The 23,519-nt window shown below is 37.9% G+C and overlaps 2 protein-coding genes across 3 annotated transcripts in view; one reads left to right on the forward strand and one right to left on the reverse strand.

Moving 5' to 3' along the window:
- Positions 1-23,519, forward strand: part of Entrep2 (endosomal transmembrane epsin interactor 2) — a 405,772-nt gene that overhangs the window by 139,778 nt on the left and 242,475 nt on the right. The window lies entirely within an intron of this gene.
- LOC101967824 (heterogeneous nuclear ribonucleoprotein A3) lies at positions 6,570-8,313 on the reverse strand. Its single transcript, XM_040276434.2, has one exon. It carries the CDS (start codon positions 8,194-8,196, stop codon positions 7,258-7,260), a length of 939 nt encoding a protein of 312 aa, XP_040132368.2. The 5' UTR covers positions 8,197-8,313; the 3' UTR covers positions 6,570-7,257.

A 23,519-nucleotide genomic window follows, 5' to 3' on the forward strand; every position in this document is an offset into this window, starting at 1 on the left:
TGTGTCAGGAGGATGTTCAGAATGTAGGGCCAAAAGGTAGTTGTACCTTCTTCAGGACAGGGGCCTGATTTTTCTGTTAAATCAGTGTCTCCAAGTTCATGCCTCCAGGAACAAGCAGTAAAAAAGAAAGGGGGCTGCAGGAAGGTTCTCCTGCCAGGAATCTCAGCCAGCTGCCAGGTGGGCTATGGGGCCAGCCTTTGAAGTCTCTGATATGGGATCCCCTCTAATTCCTCCAGGGTGAAATTTGAGTAAAGGGGACTTTCTGGGAATCATTTCATCTCAGCTCTGAAGAATGTAATTTTAACTAGCTGTGTTATGTGAAAGGGAATAAGATGATATTGATATACCATTAAATGAACCGGTCTTTGTCTTGTGGCTATGTGAATTAATATAATTAATATAATAAGAAAATGTAGATAAATTGCCTTTGGAGTTTTGACTTTCTAAGAGTAAAAGAGACTTTCAGCCACCAGTTTATGTATTTATTTGTTTATTATTATCAGTTTATTTATTTATTTTCAGTGTTGGGTCTAGAACCCAGGACCTCAAGCATGCTCCCTTCCCCTGAACCACACTGCCAGCCCCTTTATTATTAGTTTAACAAGGGAAGGGGTATCTGTGATCCTTTCAAGGCAGAGCACAATTCTTCATTGCATTACTTGTGCTCCATAGACTTAAGAGGGGGTCACATCCTCATAAACTCATGTGAAGCTGAAAATATTACAGGTTGAAAGTGCATTTAATACCCCTAACAAGACAACCTCCTAGGCTAATTTAGTGACTGTAGATTGTCAGTTGTTTCCTCCTATGATCACATGGCTGATGGGGAGCTGTGGTTTGCTCTGCTGCCCAGCATGGCAAGAGAACATTCTGTAGGATATTGCCAGCTCAGGAAAGACCAGAATTCAAAGTATGGCCTCTACAGAATGCATATTGTTTTTGCAATATTAGAAAATCAAAAAACATTAAGTCAAACCAGCATAAGTCAGGACTGTTTGTGTTAGATTCTAGTAATTCACTGAAAGTGTCCTGGGAGAAGATGTGTTCCTAGAGAAGGGTCTAAGGAATTCCCAGAGAGAAGGGGAAACTTGACTCAGGACCAGCAGGGTTCTTGGCATATATGATGGAAAAAAATTTCTGCACAAGGCAGTCCAAGGCATAGACGGAGGTTTACTTATGATAGTAGACATATAACCTAGGGAAAATAGGGTAATTTTGAAAGATGCCTTTGGGGTAAAGCAAGGAATATGTAGTCATGGGAGAAAGAAGGCTATTTCCAGAGGGAGAAACAGCAACCACTTAGGTGTGTTAATACTTACAGAGAGAGGATTGCTAGGATGTGGACTAGAGGTGGAGCCAGAGTGAACCCACATAGTTTTGCACCAGTTTTCCCTGCATTGAAGCCTTGCTTTTATGTCACAAGGGCAAAGGTCAAGGGCACCAAGGTCATGTCACTCAGGAGTTTCAATTGTCCCTGGACACCTTTTGCATCTCAATGGTTCATGGATGTTTCCTTTGAGACTCAGTTTTTCTCCCTTTATTCCATTCCTATCTTAAAAGGCCCACTTAGCTGGAATTTACCCTACTGGGCTAGAACCTCCAAGAGCTGAGAGAGAGGATACAATGGAGGACACATGGTGGGGCTGGGTTCAGTGTGCAGAGTGCCAGGAACTTTGGGGGGGTTGCCTAGGGGAGCACTTCTGCTTCTGACAGGGCAGTGGGGGTGACTGAGACCTGTTTGTGCTGAGAATTCAGGTGTGACTACAACATAATCTTTATGCACACAGAACTTCTCTCTGAGGTGAAAGATAGATGTGTCCATACCAGGCAGAGGCTTGCTAGGGAGGAACGGTAACGCAACTTGGGTCCTCCTCAGGGGCAGATACCAGGAATGAGGCTGGAGTTGGGAGTCAGGGTGGGCCCCAGTGGAGCCGACCAATTCCAGGCCTAACTGTGGACTCCTCACAACTCAGTTCTTTAGGCAAAAAACCACTCGGAGGAGATGATGTCTTAGCAGAGACCCGGGTGGTGAAGAGGCATTGGTGACGTGGAGACCTGGTGAGAACATTCTAGACTGGACAGATGAGCAGGCCCAAGTACAAGAGGGAAGCACATGCAGGAGTTCAGGCCAGGCCTATGTGCTTCTGGCAGACAGAGGGCCTAGGAGGCTGAGCTTGCAGAGAGGTGAGGTCAGTGTGGTCAAGGTCCAGGAAGAGTGAAATTTATTCTAACTGTAAAAATTTAAATTAGGTTATAAATAGGAATGTGCAGGAATGACCTGGAATTGGCAAAAGTCTTTTAAGTTAAAATTAGGGTTTATGCATTGAGAGAACATGTCACTAATTTCATATTTAGCGTGTTCTGCTTTGCCTGCGTAGTGAAGGTAAGTGTGTTCTGCAGTGATATGGCATATTATGGCCAGAGAGCCATTTTAGAGCAACAAAGGATGAAATCTCATGCAATTTGTCATGGTTTTTCTGACTATCAAAATAGCCTGTTCACAGTGAAAGAAAATGCAAATGCATCTCAGACTTTCCATTATTTCAGATTTCCTAATCAGCGTGGTCTTGTGTTCATTTCATTAATTTGAAGAATAGAAAATGAGGATTCTTAGACTTGGAGTGAGAGGCAAATGGATTGATCTCTTTGCTTCCACCTCCCACTCCTTGCCCTTATAAAAATTATAATTTAAATTTTTTTTGTGTGTGTGTGTGGAAATAGGCTTATAAGATTTATTTCACTTTTTAATTTATTTACCGTGTTTCCTCAGGCTGTATTCTATATGTTCTGTGTCTGCAGATGCCAGGGATTATAAGGTTATAGTCAAACTAATGAGTTTACCATTGCTTGGGTCTAAAAATAATTTTAATAATAATGGTTCTATATGCTATATCAATTTCTGGGAGAGGGCTCCGCAAACCAACTTTTATTTTGCGGGTTGTGTTTTTGTTAAAAGCATGCCTGTAAAAATCTCTCTGGGGAAAGTTATAAAGTTTTATTATTAGGAGAATGATTCAAAGCATAGTCTGACAGTTGTAAAAGATTCAGAATGACACAGGTGGATCCCACTCTAAGTAGACCTGTTTTATCCAAATTTAGATTCATAAAAAGCTTAAGTTAGATGGAATTCTTTATTTTTCACAATAAAGCTCTCCCTGCAGGGGCCTAACAGGAAAGAGAATTATGTGGTCATTCAAAAACCTGATGCTAGAGCCAGAAGGCCTGGGTCCAAACTCTGGCTGCCCTGTAACTGCCAATGTGGTTTTTAATGCAGGTTTCCTGACCTGGGCCTCAGGACCTCTGTTTTTTCATCTTTAGAATTCTAGATCATAATAGTACTTCCTTCTTTCACATCCTTGTGAGGATGAAACAAGAGTAATATATAGATGTAAAGCCTGAAAAACAGTTTCCTCACAGCGTGAGCGTCAACAATCCTTAAGTATAATTCATGCTCTGGAATGGGGTGTATTTGGGAGCAAGCAGCAGCTTGCAAACCAGCTTTGGTTAACTTATGCAAAAAGAAGGTATTGGAAGGACATTGGGGAGGATGGAGCTCAGGGGAAAGAGTGGAGCATCTCTAAGGATACTGAGCACAATATACATTGTCTGTTTTGTTTGCACTTTTTTTTTTCTTTTGTCTATATCCAAGATTCAGAGTGGGTTATGGGCTTTTATGAAGTCAGGGGTGATCTGGAGGAAAATTAAAACTACTTGGTTAAGCATGGGTGTGTAGGGTGATGATTGATCCCGCTTTCCTCTTCTTCTTCCTTTCCTCCCTCTCTGTATCTCCTATCCTTTCATTTATTCACCAGTCCATTCATTCTTCCATCCATTCATTTAATTGTTTCTCAGCCTTTTGGCTAAGATCTAGTGTAGTTCCATTCATCTATCTATTCATTCACTCACCCACACTCTCACCCATTCATCTGTCCATTCATAAAAGTCATAATGCCTGCTGTGTGCCAGGTCCTTGCTAGTAGTGGAGATACTACTTTGGATAAGATGAACCAAGCCCCTGCCTAATAAATATACATTCTAGATGAGGGAAGACAGACAATTAATAAGTAATCATTTCATATAGAGATGCCTGTTAGGAAGGGAATGTAACTGCAATCCATAGAGTGGAGCCAGGGGCTTTGAACTGAGACTGACAGACTGGGTGTAGCCAGGTATGGGAAGATCTGTTCATCAAGAGTAGAAGCAACAGTGTCTCTAATATACCTTCTGAAAAAGAAAAATGTTTATCTTTTCTCCTTTTCCTATGCTTTTGAGATCATCTGAAAGTTTTGTTGTAGTTTGCTTTTTTTGTAGTTTTTGCCTCACTATCACTTGGATCTTGGGACATCAGTGGTGCATTGCTCTGGTCCCTACTTTGCTCTTGGTTCCACATCCATCTCTGTGAGTATCTGTGGGCTCACGCTTGAGCAGATGTGGGACCTGAGTGCAGCAGTCAGCAAAAGTTCTTGTTCCCAATTCCACTTCCTGGCATTTCCCAGACTTCTCCCTCAGAGTTGATTTCTTCTCAGACATGATATGGACATGGTGGTTGGGGTCATTAATGCAGGCTTCTGGGTTTTAGAGAAAGTAAAAGTCAAGTAGGCATTTGGAAGTCTGTCCAGCCTTAGTGTACAGTAAGGGGCAGATGACTGATGCAGCCCAGCTTGTTAGGACAACCTGTCATTTTATTCCCTTTAATTGGTACTCTTTCCCTCACTCTCATCCCCAGTCATGGAGTATCCTCATCCTGGCTGGGGTGGGACATTGCTTAATCCTGTTGACTAATCTGATGACTCTGTTACTTCTTTGAGAATCATGTGACTGACATACAGTTTCATATTGTTGCTATCTGTAGGTTTCAACCACAAACTGATTTGCCCCTCCTACCAAATTCTGTTAGAATTAGAACAGAGGTGATGAAGAACTTAAACCAACAATAAAGATGACATTTTTAATGGGTTGAATAAGATTTAGAGTACACTTATAAATAGAAAATCCCAATTTTGACATAGGATGCTCAAATTCAAAAACTACATATTAACAGGACAAGCATAGGCTGTGAAAGACCTGTCATTTGGCTGATAACATGAAGACAGTTCTGGTTATGAAATTTGAGAGCAAGTACAGTGTGATCAGCTGCCTGAAAAATCTCAGATTCTGTTAATCTTAGTGCATCTCTGTGCACTGAATGTTATTGCTTTTGATTCTGATGACCCATGAGTATATTTTACACTTTTTATTTGGCAAGCATTAAGGATGATTGATAGGTACATTTTTTTTAAAAAAATCATGGTTTCAAAATGTGATGCTGTTTCTTGACATTTTCATTATATTAATTTTTCTATCAGCTGGAGAATGTTAGCACAGGAAGCCCTGCATAATAAAATCTGTCAATTCTAGTGCTATTTATAATATAAATAGTGAATTTGCAATGTGGGCATGTATTATGAAGACTCTCCATTTAAAATTCTCTTTTTAAAGAATGTTTTTTACCAATTCAGAAATGTTGCTTTTTTTCTTTTGGTAAAATAGCTTAAGAAGAATGGAAAAGTGAATAATATAAAGTGGAATATAAATTTTGAGTGTACTGAGTCTAGTTGGACAAAATCTTACTATGAAAGAACCAATGAGGAATTTATAAGGCTAACCACAGGGGCTCTTTTGTATTTAATTATGGAAAGCAGACTTCTAGGAATATCATATCCCAGGTTTTTAGTTTATTATTTTATTCCACTGATACATTAACATGTCTATTTTCTCATTTGATTTGACACTTAAAAAATATAATTCTTACAATAGGTATGTCTAGGTACATAATGGATATTTTTTCTTAATGAATTCTGAGGGATGGTGTTCTATTTATATCATGATCAATTAAGTTTATCACTGTGCTAGTTTTGTACTTTTAAAGTGAAGGGTTATGAAAGAGCCTTGGAAGAACAGGTTCCAGTGGTTGTGTGGTGACCTTGAGTTTGCTTTTCTCACCATGTAGTTTGAAGGTTCTGTGATGGGTGTGTAACTCAGTAGTAGAGCATGTGCATAGCATGTACCAGACCCTGGCTGGGTTCAATCCCCAGCACCAAAAAACAAAACAAAACAAAGCAAGAAGGTACAGTTTCATTGATGTGTAGGTAAAATAATATCCCTCACTTATGTGTCTAGGCCCCAGTCCCTAGAACCTATGAATATGTTACCTTACACAACAAAGGCACATTGCAAGTGTGATTAAATTAAGGGTTTTTGGTAGGGAGATTATCCTGTATTATCTAGGTGAGCCCAATATAATAAAAAATGTCCTCATAGGGGAAGGAGGAGAGTCAGAGATAGAGAAAGGAGGAAGGAGGCAGAGGCCATCCTTACTTTATAACAACCCTCTCTCCGGTAACTAACTAATCCAGTCCTGTGAGAGCGAGAACTCACTCCTGCAAGAAAGGTGCTAATCCATTCATGAGGGCTCCCTCCTTGAAATTCAGAAATTTTTCTACAATACCAAAATCAAAACTAAAATATTTTCTTTTTTTTTTGAATTTTGAGATTTTTTCATTTGAAGATAATCTTAGTGCTGTTACATTCACAAATACGTTAATTTAAATACCCAATCCTATTTATCTAAAACACACATTTCAAACATACAAATATCTATTCTCTCCACATGTCAGCGCCCATTCATATCAGGGTTTGGAAATGGGGAGAATAGATTCCCCTTAAACTGCAAGTCAGCAGGTATTTCTTTACAGTTAATTTTAGCAAAATTCATACAAAATAGTAATTAACAATGATCTTCTTTACTGTTAACTCACAAGGAAACACCTTCAAAACTGCATTTTGTTAAAGTTTCTGTACTAAAATGTAGAAAAACTGAACTACACAAATATTGAAAAGTTAAAAATTCCTTAATTTTTTATTCCTGGTAACACTACCACAATTTACAGGGCAATATACCTGATGTAATGAAAAGAAAAAGACAAAGACAAAGCTACAACAGATAAAAGACCTCAGGAATGTACATCTAATTGACAATACATTGCATTAATCAATAGCTGCACTTTTTGCAAACTGTGGCTATGACAGTCCTGAACAAGAAGGGTTTCCTGTTTAAGCTGCAGTAACTTTTCTGACTATGGAACATCGTTCCTTCTGTGGCAGATTTTTACAGTTCCTCTAATGCATTTGGGACGACTGTCTCAAAGTAACCTGTAGCTTTCCTGACAACTCCTTGCTCTCTCTCCTGCTAAGAACTGTAGCCCTTTTCTGCTGTTTTTAAAACCTTCTGCTACCATATCCATCACTTCCACCATCAGATCCATAACCACCACTATAGGGACTACCAGAGCTTCTTCCACCAAAACTGCCCCCCTTCATGAGTCCATAATTTGATTGCTGTTGTCCACTGTAATTTCCAAAGTCATTATAGTTCCCACCACCACCATAGTTACCACCACCAGAATTTCCTTCTTCATTGTAACTATCATATCCTCCTCCACCACCATATCCACTACCTTGGTTTCCATATCCTGGTCCACCACCACCATAACCTCCTCTACTACTATAACCAGGACCACCACCATAGTTGCCACCATCACCTCCAAATCCATTATATCCACCATCACCTCCTCTGTAACTACCTCTGCTGCCACCACCTCCACCACCATAGCCTCCTCTTCCACCAAAGTTTCCACCATGGCCAAAGTTACCTCCACCACCTCCAAAGTTTCCTCCACGACCCATAAAGTTGCCAGATCCACCTCCACAACCTCTTTGTGATCCTGCAGACCGCATCTCTTGTTTAGAAAGGGCCTTTTTCACTTCACAATTATGCCCATTAATAGTGTGGTATTTCTGAACAACCATTTTGCCAACTGTATCATGATCATTAAAAGTTACAAAAGCAAATCCTCTCTTTTTCCCACTCTGCCTGTCTTCCATAACTTCTATGATTTCAATCTTGCCATACTTTTCAAAGTAATCTCTCAAATTATATTCTTCAGTATCTTCTTTAATACCACCAACAAAAATTTTCTTCACTGTTAGATGGGCACCAGGCTTTACAGAATCCTCTCTAGAAACAGCTCTCTTTGGTTCCACTACAGGCCCATCAACCTTGTGTGGCCGAGCACACATTGCTGCATCCACCTCTTCAACACAAGAGTAAGTCACAAAACCAAAGCCCCTGGAACGTTTTGTTTGGGGGTCTCTCATTTCCACACAATCTGTGAGTGTGCCCCATTTCTCAAAATGTTCTCTTAAACTATCATCTGTAGTTTCAAAGCTCAGAGCACCAATAAACAGCTTCCTCAATTGCTCTGGTTCCTTTGGGTCCTGCTACCCCCCCCTCCGGCGGGAGTCGGGCTGGGGGCCACGGGCAGCCTAAAATATTTTCTCTACAACTATCTGATGTCTTGTACATACTCTTCATAACCCTTAGTTTTTCTCTCATAATTTCCCCTTCTGTCTCATTCTTCTTAGTTCCAAAAGTGATCCTCTCTTTGGTCTTCCCACCCACTTACCCAGTTTTGGTAATCTGGTTCCTCAGAGTAACACATTTCTGTCTTCATCACATTTCATTGGTCTTTTCTATTGCAATATGGCTTCATGAGTTCCTGAGTCTGAGTTGTTTCAAAATCTGATTCCACATTTCTGTTTAACTGCGTGCCATTTACTCAGTGGCTTCTTGAAGTTGGAAGATGATGGCTGTGGTTTGAATGTGGTTTGTTCCCACTGAAAATCATGCTGATGTTGATGACCATTGTGCTGATGTTGGAGATGGGATTAAAAGAAATCTAGGATAAGTATTAAAGATTTAATACTTAAGAAGAACAACAAATCAGACTTAAACTGCACTTTAATCCTCAACACCAAATGATTGAAGACAATGTAGCAACATTTACATATTTTTGATGGAATAGGTTTTAAGCAAGATTTCTCTAGGCTTTCTGTATGCAGGGTTTCTAAATTCATTCATGCAATGGGAAAATGAAAGTAATTTTCAGAAATACGGTGGATTCAGTGTCTCTGCATCATGTTTCTGAAAAAATAAATTAGTTGAAGTACATAAAGGAAATGAAAAAAATTATCAATAAAAATTAAATCAGGAAATGGGAATCATTGGTATAAATAATGCATAAGTAAGCAATTAAATCAATAAAATGTAAAGTTAAGCTTGAACTATTGATGCTAATGTGGTTTCTTCCCCAAATCTGGGAGATAGAGTAGAATACAAAATCTAACCATGTTGTAAAGAACACACACACACACACACACACACACACACACACACACACCTACCTGCCATTCACATATACTTATTAGATAAATGATTTCAAATAGACACTGAAAAATTCAGTTAGAAAATTGATGTTTAATTTCTAATCACTAGAAAAAGAAGACAACAAGCAAAAAGAAGAGTTAATCAAAATAGCAAAAGACAGAAAAAAATAAAGAAACCAAAGTAAGAAAATACAATAAGCAATCTAAAAAATAAGATGGCAGGAAAAAAATTCAGATATGTCAGCCATCACAATAAAAGAACATTGTTTAATATTTTATATTAAATGACAGTGCTTTTGGATTTGTGGACAAAAGGCAAAAGAATGGATAGATGACATTGACCAAAAGATGTGCTTAAACTGACAGACCAAGGCATTAGCAAAGAAATATCGGGAAGGAGGAATAAAAAGTAGGACTGTTATTATAAGATCAAACAGAATGTGATACAAAAAATAATCCTAAACAGAATAGAGGATTTAAAACTATAATGAAAGTGTCATGGTCATCAAAGATGTTTGGAACTGATAAGTTTTGATCATAGAAACAGAATATACTGGGTCAAGAGAAGTAGAAAAACATGATTTGGTTGGCAAGACAAGAGTCTTGAAGACGCACATGATGGATGTGATATTCTGATGCCTACCAGTGAAGAGGAACTGGGTAGGAATTTATGTGGAGGACAACTTGCAGAAAGTCTTGAGTTGTCAGTAAAAAGAAATGTGTTGAGGCTGTGAGCTTGGGTACATCTGGGACACTGGCCACCATTTCTTCTCTGCTTCATGGTCAAGGCCAAAATAAACAGCCATCCCCCTGTGTGTGAGGGCTCCACACCCACAGATTCAGTTAACTGCAAATTGAAAATATTCAAAATCCATGAACAAATTTTTCATCTTGTCATTATTCAATAAATAATCCAGCAAAAGAACTACTTGTACAGCATTCATTCTGCATTAGGTATTATATCTAGAGATGATTTAAAGTATGCAAGAGTATATGCATAGATTTTATGCAAATACTTCTCCATTTAATATAAGGGCCTTGAGCATCCATGGATTTGGCAATGGGCAGAGACAGGGAGTCCTAGAGTCAATCTCCTGAGGGTACCAAAGGTTCTCAGAGCACCATCTTCACCTCTTCTCTCTGTTTGATGCCCTTTTGTTGGGTTTCTGGTGGCCAAGACAGCCTTTACTCTGTTGTGGTCTCTCTCTGCTGAGAGGCTGAAGATTGCCCAGAAAGAGTAGAAGAGGTCAGCAACAATATCTGCTTCCTTTTCCCGTGATAGAGGAATTCTTAAAATAGTCTCTTTCTATCATTGGAGAGTTAATGCCCACAGGATGTTTTGTATTGGTGCATATTAAGTTATACAAGTAGTGAGTTTCCTTTTGGTATATTATCAATGTATGTAACATAATTTTTCAGTGTCACTCCTTCATGTCACCACTCACCGTTTCCTCCTCCCTTCCTCTGATCACCTTCCTCTACCCTAATGGTCTTCCTTCTACTTTCAAGACATTCCTTTTTTTTTTTTTAACTTTTCTCATTTCCTCTAGCTTCCAATAAGCAAAAACATACTTGTCAGAATTTCTGAGTCTGGTTTGTTTCACTTAATGTGGTGTTCTTCCATATAGTTTTATGCAAAGGACAAAGGCTGAATATACCACATTTTCTTTATGCATTCCTTCATCTGATCATAGACACCAAGGCGACTTACATAGCTTACTATTGTGAATTGTGCTGTGATAAACATGTGTGCTCAGTTGGTAGAGTGCTTGCCTCGAATGCACAAGACCATGGATTCAATCCCTAACACCACAAAAGAAAAAAAAAAAGATAAACATTTGTGCACATGTATCTCTGACATGATGACTTTAATTCTTTTGGTAAATATGGAGGAGTGGTACAGATAGATAATACAGTGGTTCTATTCTAGTGTTTCAAGGAAACTCCATGCTAATTTCTATAGTGGTTGTACTCATTTACATTCCTACCAAGAGTGTACAAGAGTTTCTTTTCTCCCATATCCTTGCCAGCATTTGTTGTTATTTGTCTCGATGACTGCCATTCTGATTGGAGTGAAATGGAATCTCAAAGTAGTTTTATTTCCATTTCCCTGAGGACTTGAAGGTGTTGAACATTTTTTCATATAGTGTTTGGCTCATTATACCACCTCTTTTGAGAAGTGCCTTTTTAGTTCATTTGCCCATTTGTTGAATGGGTTATTTGGAGAGGGTTTTTTTGGTGTTTTTTGAGTTATATATGTATTCTGGATATTAATTCTCTGTTAGAAGAAGAGCTGGCTAGATTTTTTCCCAATTTTGTAGGCACTTTCTTCACACTCTTGTTTTCCTGGCTGTGCAGAAGCTTTTTAAATTTGATGCTATCCCTTATCAATTCTTGCTTTTATTTCCTGAGCTTCAGGAGTACTATTGAGAAAGTCAATGCCTTTTATGTTGGAGTATTGACCCTACATTTTCTTCAAGCAGTTGTGAAGTTTCTGATCTAATTCGTAGGTCTTTGATCCATTTTGAGTTGACTTGTGTGCAGGGTGAGAGATAAGGATATAGTTTCATTCTTCTACTTATGGATATCCAGTTTTCCTAACCCCATTTGTTAAAGAGACTGCCTTTTCACCAATACATGTTTTTGGTGCCTTTGTCAAAGATTAGATGACTGTAGGTGTGTGGTTTTTGTCTTGGCATTTTCTCTTCTATTCCATTGGCTGGTGTGTCTGTTTTTATTATACAAGTACCATATTGTTTTTTGTTTTGTTTCTTTTCTGTAGCATAATTTGAAATTGGGGTATTGTGTTAACTACAGTCTGGCTCTTTTTGCTCAGGATTGCTTTTGCTATTTTAAGTCTTTTGTTCTTTCACATGAATTTTAGGATTATTTTCTGGTTCTGTGAAGAATGTCATTGGTATTCTGCTAGAAATTGCATTGACTATAGATGTGTAACCGATGTGATTCTGCAATCTGTATTTGGGGTAAAATTGGGAGTTCATAACCAACTTGAATCTAATATATGAAATATGATATGTCAAGAGCTTTGTAATGTTTTGAACAACCAATAAAAAATATTAAAGTAACATTTCTACACAAATGTATTTAAAACTATTGGAATAATTTTCACTCTATACTTTTTTTGGTTTACTTTTTTATTTTTTATAACTTTGAACTATAATTATCCATCTTTTAACAAAGATTTGGTTAGTATAATTTAGGAGGACAATATGTGTTTAGGAATAGAAACTATACTGACAAAACAATATCATCTTATTTTAAATGTGCTTCATATTTCATATACATTTGTGTATCTCCCTAGGATAGAAAGAAATAAAATGTTACAACGCTAATTTATTTATTTATTATTTTGGTGGTGCTGGGGGTCAAACCTGGGGACTCAAACATGCCAGGAAAGTGCTATACCATTGAGCTTAAACCCTTAACCCTCCAACTCAGTTCCTTACTAATGGTTCTTCATCATATCTCTCTGTGTTGGTTCTTAGTATTATTACTTAGTACATTGAAAAGTTAAGTTCTTTGGCAAAAAATATAGTTCCCATGTATGTATGTGCACAAATATGTTTATTTTATCTTCATGATTAAATGTTAATTGTTGAACCTGAAATGGGCTTTTAGAAGCTGGGTGGCTGTTTGGATTTGTAAAACAAGTTGAACTTGACAATAAAGGCATGTGCTTTCAAAAAAAAATTTGTGGATGTTGAACCATTCTTGAATCCTTGAGATGAAACAAATTTGAACATAATGTAGGATATTTTTAATGTGTTGTTAAATTCAATTTGCAAGTATTTTATTAAGTATTTCTGTATTTATGTTTGTTTGTCAAGGAATTTGTTCTGTAATTTTCTATCCTGGATATGTACTTATATAGTTTTAGTATCAGGGTGATACTGGCTTCATAAAATGAGTTTGGAAAGTGTTCTCTGACTTTTTATTTCATAGAATAATTTGAGGAGCATTGGAATTAATTCCTCTTTAAAGATTTGATAAAGTTTAGTTGTGAACTCACCTGGTCCTGGGCTCTTCTTTTTGGGGAAATTTTTTATTATTACTTCAAACTCATTGCTGGTTATTAGTCTGTTTTGGTAGGTTGTATGTCTAGAAACTTATCCATTTCTTCTAGAGTTTCCAATTTGTTGGAGTATGAGTTTTCAAAATATTCCCTAATCATCCTATGGATTTCAGTGGTATCTTTGAAATATCCCACGTTTTCTGCTCTACTTTTGTTAATTAGGGTCTTCTCTTTCTTTTGCTTAGTTTGGCTAAGGGTTTATTAATCTCTTTGTTTCATTGATTCTTTGATATTTTTCCCTATTTCATTAATTTCAGCTCTGGTATTTATTATTTCTTTCCTTCAACTGGTTTGTGATTGGTTTGTTCTTGTTTTTCTAAGACCTTGAAGTGTATCGTTATTTATTTACTATCTTTCTGTTTTTTTTTTAAATATAGGCATTCATATGTATAAAATTTCCCTCTTAGAACTGCCTTTACTCTATGAATAAATTCTGGTATGTTGTGTTTCTATTCTTTTTTAAAAATTTCTTCTTGATTTTTTTGATATCTTTAATTAGTTTATTTATTTTTATGTGGTGCTGAGGATTGAATCCAGGGCCTCACACGTGCTAGGTGAGTGCTCTATCACTGAGCCACAATCCCAGCCCCATGTAGTGTTTCTATTCTTGTTTGATTCCAGATTCTATCTGTCCCTTTAGTGTTTGTTTTATGAAATTGGGTGCTCTAGGGCATGAACATCTACAATCATTTTCTGTCTTTTCACTTTCAGTTTATTAATGTCTTTACCAACAAGGTATCTTCCTTGTAGACAACATGAAATTGGTTCTTGGTTTTTAATTCAATCTGTCAGACTGTGTCTTTTAATTGGCAAGGATCATTTAAATTTAGTGTTATTATAGAGACATGTATTACTTCTTATCCTTTTGTTTTATTTCTGTTTGATTTATTTTTTATTTCCTTGTCTCTTCTTATACTGAGATTTATTCTTTCCTGTGTTTTTTAGTTGATTTTATTCTTTTCTTCTATGTAGGATTCCTTTAAGTATCTTCTGCAGTGCTGGTTTGGTGGTCAGAAATTCCTTTAGTTTGTGTTTACTTGGAAAGATTTTATTTCTTGTTCAACTCTGAAGGATAGCTTTGCTGGATATAACAAATATAATTTGGTAGTTCTTTTCTTTTCTTTCTTTTTCCTTTTTCTTTTTTTCCAGGGTATGAAATACATCATTCCAGTCCTCCTCTCCTCAGAGCTTCTCCTGGGGAATCTGCTTTTCTAATGATTGTTTTATGTTTACAAGTCACTTCATTTTTCTCTCTTTCAAATTTTAAAATTCTTTCTTTGTTCTTTTCAGGTCTTGTCTATGTAGTTGTAAATGCATCCAGAATCTGCATGTCCATCTCATTCCCAAGGTTTGGGAATTTTTCCACCATTATTTCATTGAATAGATTATCTATGCCATTAACCTGTCTTAAGATAGATATCTAATGTTGTTCCAGAGTTCTTGTATGTTCTGGTCATAGTTTCTTTTTCTTTTACTTTTTTCCATTATTGATGGACTATTCAAGTTTATTCACCTTGTCTTTAAGCCCTGAAATTCTGTTTTCTGCTTGATTTAGTCTATTAGAGTTTCAGCTGAGTTTTTAATTTGACTCATTGTACTTTTCTTTCTTTCTTTCTTTTTTTTTTTTGGTACTGTAAATTGAACTCAGGTGCTTAACCCCTGAGCCACATCCCAGCATTTTCTATTTTTTATTTTGAAAGCATCTCACTACATTGCTTAGGGCCTGGCTAAGTTGCTGAGGCTGGCCTTGAACTTGTGGTCCTCATCCTCCCAGCCACTGAAATTATAGGTATGTATCACCATGTCTGACTCATTGTATTTTTCATTTTCAAGGTTTCTCTATGGCTCTTTTTCAGAATATCTCTTATTGAATTTCTCACTCATATCCTGTATTGTCTTCCTTAATTCTTTCAGCTGTTTATTTGTACCTTCTTTGAGTCCCCTGGTCATTTTGCAATCAATTTTTAAAATTCTATCTCCAGCACTTCATCCACTTTGATATCAGTGGATTCATTTATTGGGTATTATGAACTTTTTGAAGTATCTTTTTATCCTTTTTTCTCATTTTTCCTATAATTCTATATTGAGATTTAATGCATCTGTTGGGATGGATTTCTCTTTCACTATTGTCTGAGGTCTTTCTAGTGAGCAATTATCTCTTTACAATGTGCCTTGGGCTGGGGGTATATCTGAGTGTCAGAACACCCACTCAATAGAATCCAAGTGCTAGATCAATCCACCAGCACTATTTTGAAAAGAATAACCTGCAGTGACAGTGTATATTAAGAGGGTGTGTGTGTGTGTATTTATAAGTCACTTCATATAATTTTATAAGTCACAACATATAATTTAAAACTTAGAAGGAAATAATCTCTACAACTTTACTAACCCAAGAGAAAGAATAATGTAGAACAGGTAGAAAAATTAGGCATTAATAATAGTGTACTTAATACTAAAATATAGAAATAGAAAGATTAAAAGGGGAGGAAAGAGAAGAAGAAATTAGGAGAGAAAGAAAAAGGAGAAGGGAATACAAATGAGAAAGAAGAGGTATCAAGAGAAAAATCCAATTAAAATACATACAATTAGAAATATGAAAAATAATAACAAAGGAAAACAAAACAACTTACCAAAAAAAGGGGGGGCAGGGACAAAGGAAACTCCCCTTCATATTTCTCCTTCATATGATTCAGACAGAGACACCTCTTTCTGGGGAGTCAATTTGAAAATCCACCAGCAATGGGGAGGTTTGTGGATCACAAATGGAGTTGGTTTTGTTCCTTCTCAGCTTCAACCCAAATAGGCCATAATTGTCAGTAGAGTTTGTGGGCTGAACTCTGCTTCTCCTTGCCCTCCAGCGAGTGCTATGGGGAAGTTATCCCTGGCAGAGCTAAATTTGCCCTCGTTAACTCTTGTTTTGTTCCCAGGGACTGGGTTATGGCTGTAACAGGTGCTATTGACCCAGCTCTCTACCACTAGGAGCCTGTGTGGACCTACATGACTTGCACTGCATCCTACCATTCCAGAGCCTCAGTCCATGTGCTTCTCTGGGTGAGTGTGTGTGTGTGTGTGTGTGTGTGTGTGTGTGTGTGTGTGTGTGTGTGTGTAGGGGGGAAGGCTAGTATCCTGGTTGCAGTGATGAATCCCCTAAACACCTCTGAGTGTGGATTGGGTGGCAGGGCCTGTGGCAGGATCTGTGCTAGGGCAGGGAGCTGCAGGGAGCAAATTCACCCCCAGATCCAGTCTCAGCATTGCTGTACCCAGACTCAGCCTGCACCCAAAACAGCTCCTCCTTGACCTGTCACAAACCTTTGACTGCCAAGTTCAAGGACCTGGAGTAGTGCCTGGTATAGCCCGGAGCTCCCAGTGGAACTGGGCCATACTCTCACTCCTGATTTTTGGTCTGAGTGTCCACTGACCCAGTGAAAAAGAGAATGTTGGTTATTGGAAACACGAAAAATAAGAGATATTTTAAGAATTCAGGGATTTCTGATCTCTGGTCAAGAAAGCCTAGACCCACAATACATTTGTAAATGGAATGCTGTGTACCATGCATGAGCCTTGTCTCTGTAGGAAAAAAATCATCTGGACTTTTTGAGTAGAAAAAAAAAAAAATATATATATATATATATATATATATACACTTAAATATTTCCATTGGTTTATCTCTGTTTCAGCCATGTGGGTGAGTTTTACTTTCTTCTTCTATAATTTTTCATATTATCTAAATTTAGCCACCTGGGAATATATTATTTATGTAGTCAGAAAAAGCTATTTCCATTTTGGAGGGGGGAGGAACCCTACCTTGTTGCTTTCTGAATTCCCATTATAATTTTCTCTGCCAACGTTTTCTATAGCTTGTGCAGTATGAGACTGCTTATGCAAGATGTTAAATATGTATTCTGTTTTAAAAAAAGATTCTAAGGTCACATTGGGGAAGGCCTGCTTATTCAAGGTTGAACCATTTTCTTGTCTTGTGTTGTGTATTGGAACCTGTCAGAGCGTTTGTCATTCTGATGGGCACGGTGACTTTTCTGAAAGAATACACTCATTTATTTTCAGATCTCATTGACTACGGACCCTTATGTATGTGTGTATCTTGAGAAATTAATATTCTGTAGAAGCATCTTCAGGCACATTTACATATCCCAAAATTATTCATTGCATTATGTATCTCAAATCCATAGCACTACCAGATCTGATATGATTGGAGTACGCACTGGTTCCATTGGCTGCCATGTCCAATGATCTTTCTACCATGTCTTCTAATTTCTTAGATTATATGCTCCATCTGAGCCCCCATGCTCAGGGCCCATTTTAATACTGCCATATTTTGGCTAAATTTGACACTTTCAAAACCTTTCTAAGTCCTTTGGGTATAGACTGAGGTAGTGGGATATCTGGGTCAAATGGTGGTTCCATTCCAAGTTTTCTAAGGAATCTCCATACTGCTTTCCAGATTGGTTGCACCAATTTGCAGTCCCACCAACAATGAATGGGTGTGCCTTTCCCCCCACATCCTTGTCAACATTTATTGTTGTCTGTATTCTTGATATCTGCCATGCTGACTGGGATGAGATTTGCATTTCTCTAATTACTAGAGATGCTGAACATTTTTTCATATATTTGTTGACCAAATATATATCTTCTTCTGAGAAGTATTTGTTCAGCTCCTTAGCCCTTTTATGGATTGGGTTGTTTGACTTTTTGGCGTTAAGCTTTTGAATTCTTTATATATCCTGAAGATCAGGGCTCCATCTGATGTACATGTGGTAAAAATTTGCTCCCAAAATGTAGGCTCTCTTTTCACCTCACTGATTGCTTCTTTTGCTGAGAAGCAGCATTTTAGTTTGAGTCCATCCCATTTATTAATTCTTGATTTTATTTCTTGAGCTTTAGGAGTCTTGTTAAGAAAGTCAGGGCCTACTCTGATGTGCTATAGTAATGTAGCCACATCAATGTTTATAGCAGCTCAATCACAATAGCTAAACTGTGGAACCAACCTTGATGCCCTTTAATAGATGAACGGATAAAGAAACAGGTATATGTACACAATGGAATATTACTCAGCATTCAAACAGAATAAAATTATGGCACTTGCAGGTAAATGGATGGAGTTGGAGAATATTAGGCTAAGTGAAGTCTCAAAAAACCAAAGGCTGAATGCTCTCTCTGATAAGTGGATGCTGATCCATAACTGGGGGCTGGGGGATGGGAAAAATGGAGGAACTTTCATAGGGCAAAGGGGAGGTAGGGGTGAGGAGGGGACATGGGGGCAGGAAAGATGGTGGAATGAGATGGGCATCATTATTCTATGTACACGTATGACTGCACATATGGTGCAATGCTACATTGTGTGCAACCATAGAAATGTAAAGTTGTGCTGCAATTGTGGACAATTAATCAAAATGCATTCTGATGTCATATATACCTAATTAAAATTTAAAAAAATTTTAAGTCCTTGTCATCTTCTTTCTACTGTAATGTACCCATATACAGATTATGATCTTTTTAAAACAAATTTTTTAATGTTTTTTGTTGTGGAGATGGTAGAGGATGGGGGCTTACCTTGCACAGAAGAGAGCAGTAACTTCCAACTTTACAGCACACCAGACTTCTTTGGCTTTACAGTCACTAGAGGTCTTTCTTATTTTTCCCTCATTTAACATAAGCTTGCTGGTTTTTCCTCCTTAAAACTCCCTGAGTTTACCCTGCTGTTTCCTTTTTCTCAATCCAAGGATTTAATGTTTCTTCTCCCTCTATATTCAAAGATGTTAGCTCAGCCTCAGAAGCCCCTTTCAAACTGTCACAATGTTGTTAAAGTCTCCTGAGAGGCAGATAATAGGTGTATGGGGTCCTTATCTTAGGTGCGAGTTAAGTTATGCTTAGTACCATTCAGCTGTTATGTCCTGAATTTGGAGTTATTTTCCAGGGGCCCATTATGCCATCTTCAGCATCTGACAAGGTGTTGGCTACTTGCCAGTACTTAGAGTCCATTATTCATGAAATTATTACTGAAGAAATTAGCTGATCTTAATCTTTTTGGTGTTTGGGGGATAGAAACATCAAATTCAATTTTCCATGTGGTACCATGAGAAATGGAGAGATTTGGGAGTTTGGCATAATTTAGGACAGTAAGCTTTTTCTATGTTTTAAAAAAATTTTAAATGTAAAATAATTAGCTGTTTCCCTGTTAGAGATGCTGATATTCTTGTGTGGCTTGAGTATTTCAGGTTTTACGTTGCGAAAAAGAAAAACATGCCTTTCTTTTTAAAATTAATTTTTGTGTCCATGTAATAAAATAAGGACGTAGTTTAAAGGGTCCAATAGCAAATAGGAAGTCCCAATGGGTGTCCTGCTTCAATTTTCCTAGAAGCAACTGCTTTTACCCCTTAGCTTTTTTTCCTGGCCTTACCACACATCTCCACATCTCTGAATAGGATATAGATCTCTATTTGATTATTCACTTTTAGAACTAAGTTTAGACTTACTAGAGAGATGAGAACTTGACTTCATTTCTACCTCAGCATTCCTTCTGCTTCCCCTTTCTCACCTTCCAGGGTAGATGTATTACACATTTAGTTAAATCAATATTTCAGTATTTAGGTTTACATTAACATGCCTCTATATTATTCATGGTATTGCTGTATAGGGTAGTATGGTTGTTGCCTAATTTACTTTTTGTTTTCCTGAAGTTGGTACTTGCCTTGGTTTTTCATTGAATTAACTAAAAAACCTCCCTTTTCAGGCTCTCAGTAGAATTTTTTACAAGGGCAAGTTCCAGCAGATAATATTTCTTTGTCCATTTTCTTCTTAGAGACTGCATTCTTTTCTCCTTTTTGGTTGGTGGCTCTGTAGAGCCTGTTGCACGGCTTTTATCTTGGAATATCCTTTGCTGTTATCTCTGGAATTACATTGGCTCATTTTATGGATCCCAGATCTTTCTCATGGTTTTGGTTCCTTTTTTTGATAGAGCACATCCTGTATTAGCTTCAGCTAAAAGATGTTACAATGCTAGAGGACATGGTAGGGTCAACTTCAATGAGCCTTTTCTTGGCTCCTGTTGCTTCAGTGTAGACTGTGCCGGCTGATCTTCATATCACAGACATATTTTAATGTTTTTAGGGAACAACCATACAGAATTCTCCTAGGGTAAAGTGAGGGGAATCTGCTTTCAAATACCTTTCCTAACTCCCCTTCCTGATTTTAGTCCACCTTTCTAATTGTACCACAAATGAGCTAAAGATAATGTCTTAACGTTTTCCATGAGTATAATGAAATACTTGAGTTCAGGTATCCATAAAGAAAAGAAGTTTGTTTAACCCACAGTTTTGGAGGCTGAAAGTCCTTACTGCATAACAATAGTATTGGCAAGAGGCCCCTTGGCTGCATCTCCTCATGGTAGATCACACCATGATGTTGGGACCATGTGAGACAGGGAGAGATCACATTGCAAGACTAGAAGTCACAGAGAGCCTTGAGTCCCACAGTCTTTTTTTTTTTTTTTTTTTTTTTTTTACTGGGGATTGAACTCAGGGCACTAGACTCTGAGCCACATCTTCAGCCCTTTTTTGTATTTTACTTAGAGACAAGGTCTCACCAAGTTAGTTGCTCACCATTGCTGAGGCTGGCTTTGAACTTGCAATCCTCCTTGCTTTAGTCTCCTGAGCTACTGGGATTACAGATGCCTGGCTCTACAATCTTTTTGAGGGCAGATTTCCCCCAGTTGACCTAAGGACTTTTCACTAGTTCCTACCTTTTAAAAGTCTCAGCCTCAAAACCACTGCATGGAAGACTAAACCCCAACACATGAGCCTTTGGGGGATACACTTAAACCATGTCAACACCATAGAAGACGGCCTCTGTATGTTGGCCTCTGGGTGGTTCATTTCTTCATGAGACTTGTTAGCTCAAAAGCCCTCTGGTGCCAAATTCAAATTGTTACACATTTAATTTTCTTTATGTTCTTATTAGTGTATTCTAGTGATACGTAACATCGGGGTTCGTTTTGACACAATCAGGCATTCCTGGAATATAATTTGCTTCACTTGAATACCTTTAGTTATTTTTAAAATGGCTCTAATAAGCAGATTTTTAGCTATTGAGAACCTGATAAACCATGAACCCTCTCCCAGCATGTGCTAGCTATTGATAAGAGAGTGCATTGTGGTTTAAGACGCCAACCTACTGCTGTCCTTCAGATCTCTCTGTCCAGACTTCTACTGTGCTACTGAGTGATATCACCTGGATATCAAACCTCCTCCTGCCTCCCCTCTCCCTGGGAGTCCCCTCTGGATGGTATACCCATGAACTTGGGTGAACAGTGTGAGACTATGGATGTCTCACACTGAGGGACTTCCCCTCCCACACAACACTGTCTGAGCACCACTCTAGAAAGCTTATGTGTATTCCTGACTTTTGGGGGTTGTATATCTTTCCTTGACCAGCCTCCAAATCCCCCAAACCTTCTATACCAAGGCAGCCCCATTGGCAGAGGTACTCACTGAGACTTGTGCCTAAATCTAATGAACATTCTGTGATACACACAATATTGTTCTCTTTAAATTTTCTCTTTCTTTTCTTTCATTTGTTCATTCCTTCCTTCTTAAGTAAGCACTGGACCACTGAGCTACCTCCATAGTCTTTTTAGAGAATGTTTTTATTAGTGCTTTATACATAAGAGTGGGGTTCGTTTTGACATGATCATTCAAGCATGGAATATAATTTGCTCCATTTTTTTTCTCCAGTACTTCTTTCTCTCTTTTCCTCCCTCCTCCATTCCCTTCTTCATCTCTCCTGGTCTTCTATTTATTTGGTTTTTTAGGTGCTTTATAGGTATACAGAAAGATGGAATTCACTTTGGTATATTCATATATGTACATAGCATAATTTGGTCAATTGCATCCTACAGTTCCTCCCTTTTCCTGTCATTCCTCAATCCCTCTCCTCTCCTCTACTAATCTCCCTTCTAATTTCATGGATTTTCTCCCCTCCTTGCCCCTCTCCCCCCTCCACCAATTTTGCTCTAAGTTCCGCATATGAGAGAGAACATATGACCCTTGACTTTCTGGGTCTGGCTTATATGACTCGGTTCCATTCATTTACCAACAAGTGTCATAATTTTATTCTTCTTTATGGCTGAGTAAACTCCTTGGGTATATAAACCACATTTTTCTTTATCTGTTCATCTGTTGACGGGCACCTGGGCAGGTTGCAGAACTCAATAGGTTTTTTTTTAAACTTCATTTTGAGATGGGGTCTCTCTGAGTTGCCCAGGCTGGCCTCAAGTTGGTGATCCTCTTGCTGAGCCTACCCAGTGGCTGGGATTACAGGCTCCTGACAGTTTTCTTTCTTTGTACTGCTGCGTTAGGATTCATCCTCGTCCGTCTGTCACTTCAGTACCACCTGCCTATCTTTTTCATAGCTCCCCATGTTTGTTCACGGTCAGTATTCATTCATTGCTTCCATCAATCTTAATTCCTTCCTGCTTATCTGAGTGTTCCTCTGGGTCATTTTTCTTTCCCTTAGTGTAGGTTTGCTGGTGACAAATTTAGCTTTGATTACCTAAAAATGGTCCTTATTTTCCCTTCCTTTTAGGAGGATGTTTTCTTGGTTATAGAATTCTGGGTTGCTGATTATTTTCCTTTCAGGACTTACAAGGTGATTTCCAACATTTCTGTTAGAAATTGATTGCCAGTCTTTTTGTGACTCCTTTGAAGGTAATGTGTGGGTGCCCACTTCCGCTCTTAGGCTGCTTTTAAGATTTTTTTCCCCTTTTCTTTAGTATTTTTCTTTCTCTTTTATGTAGTTGGCCAGCTGGGCTTTCAAGAGTTTCTTGATTTTTGATATTTTATTTGTTTTAGGTAATTCTAAGCCATTACTTCTACTTTATTCCTATGGTTTGGATATAGTTTGTGTATGTTTCCCAAGGTTTCCTATGTTGAAATTTGATCCCCAATGTGAGGCCTTAGGGGATAGAAAGTTAATCTGATTTTGGTGTTTAGAGGATGGGCCATTGAAAGGCAATTAGGAGTAGATAATGTCATTAAGGCGCATGATGGGATACTGGTGGCTTTATAAGAAGAGGGACATGTCTCTTATCATGTGATAGCCTGTGCTACTTTGGAACTCTGTTAGTAAAAAAGCCATCAAGAAGGCTAGT

This window comes from Ictidomys tridecemlineatus, chromosome 5 (genome assembly GCF_052094955.1).
Source record: "Ictidomys tridecemlineatus isolate mIctTri1 chromosome 5, mIctTri1.hap1, whole genome shotgun sequence".
Classification (NCBI taxonomy): domain Eukaryota; kingdom Metazoa; phylum Chordata; class Mammalia; order Rodentia; family Sciuridae; genus Ictidomys; species Ictidomys tridecemlineatus.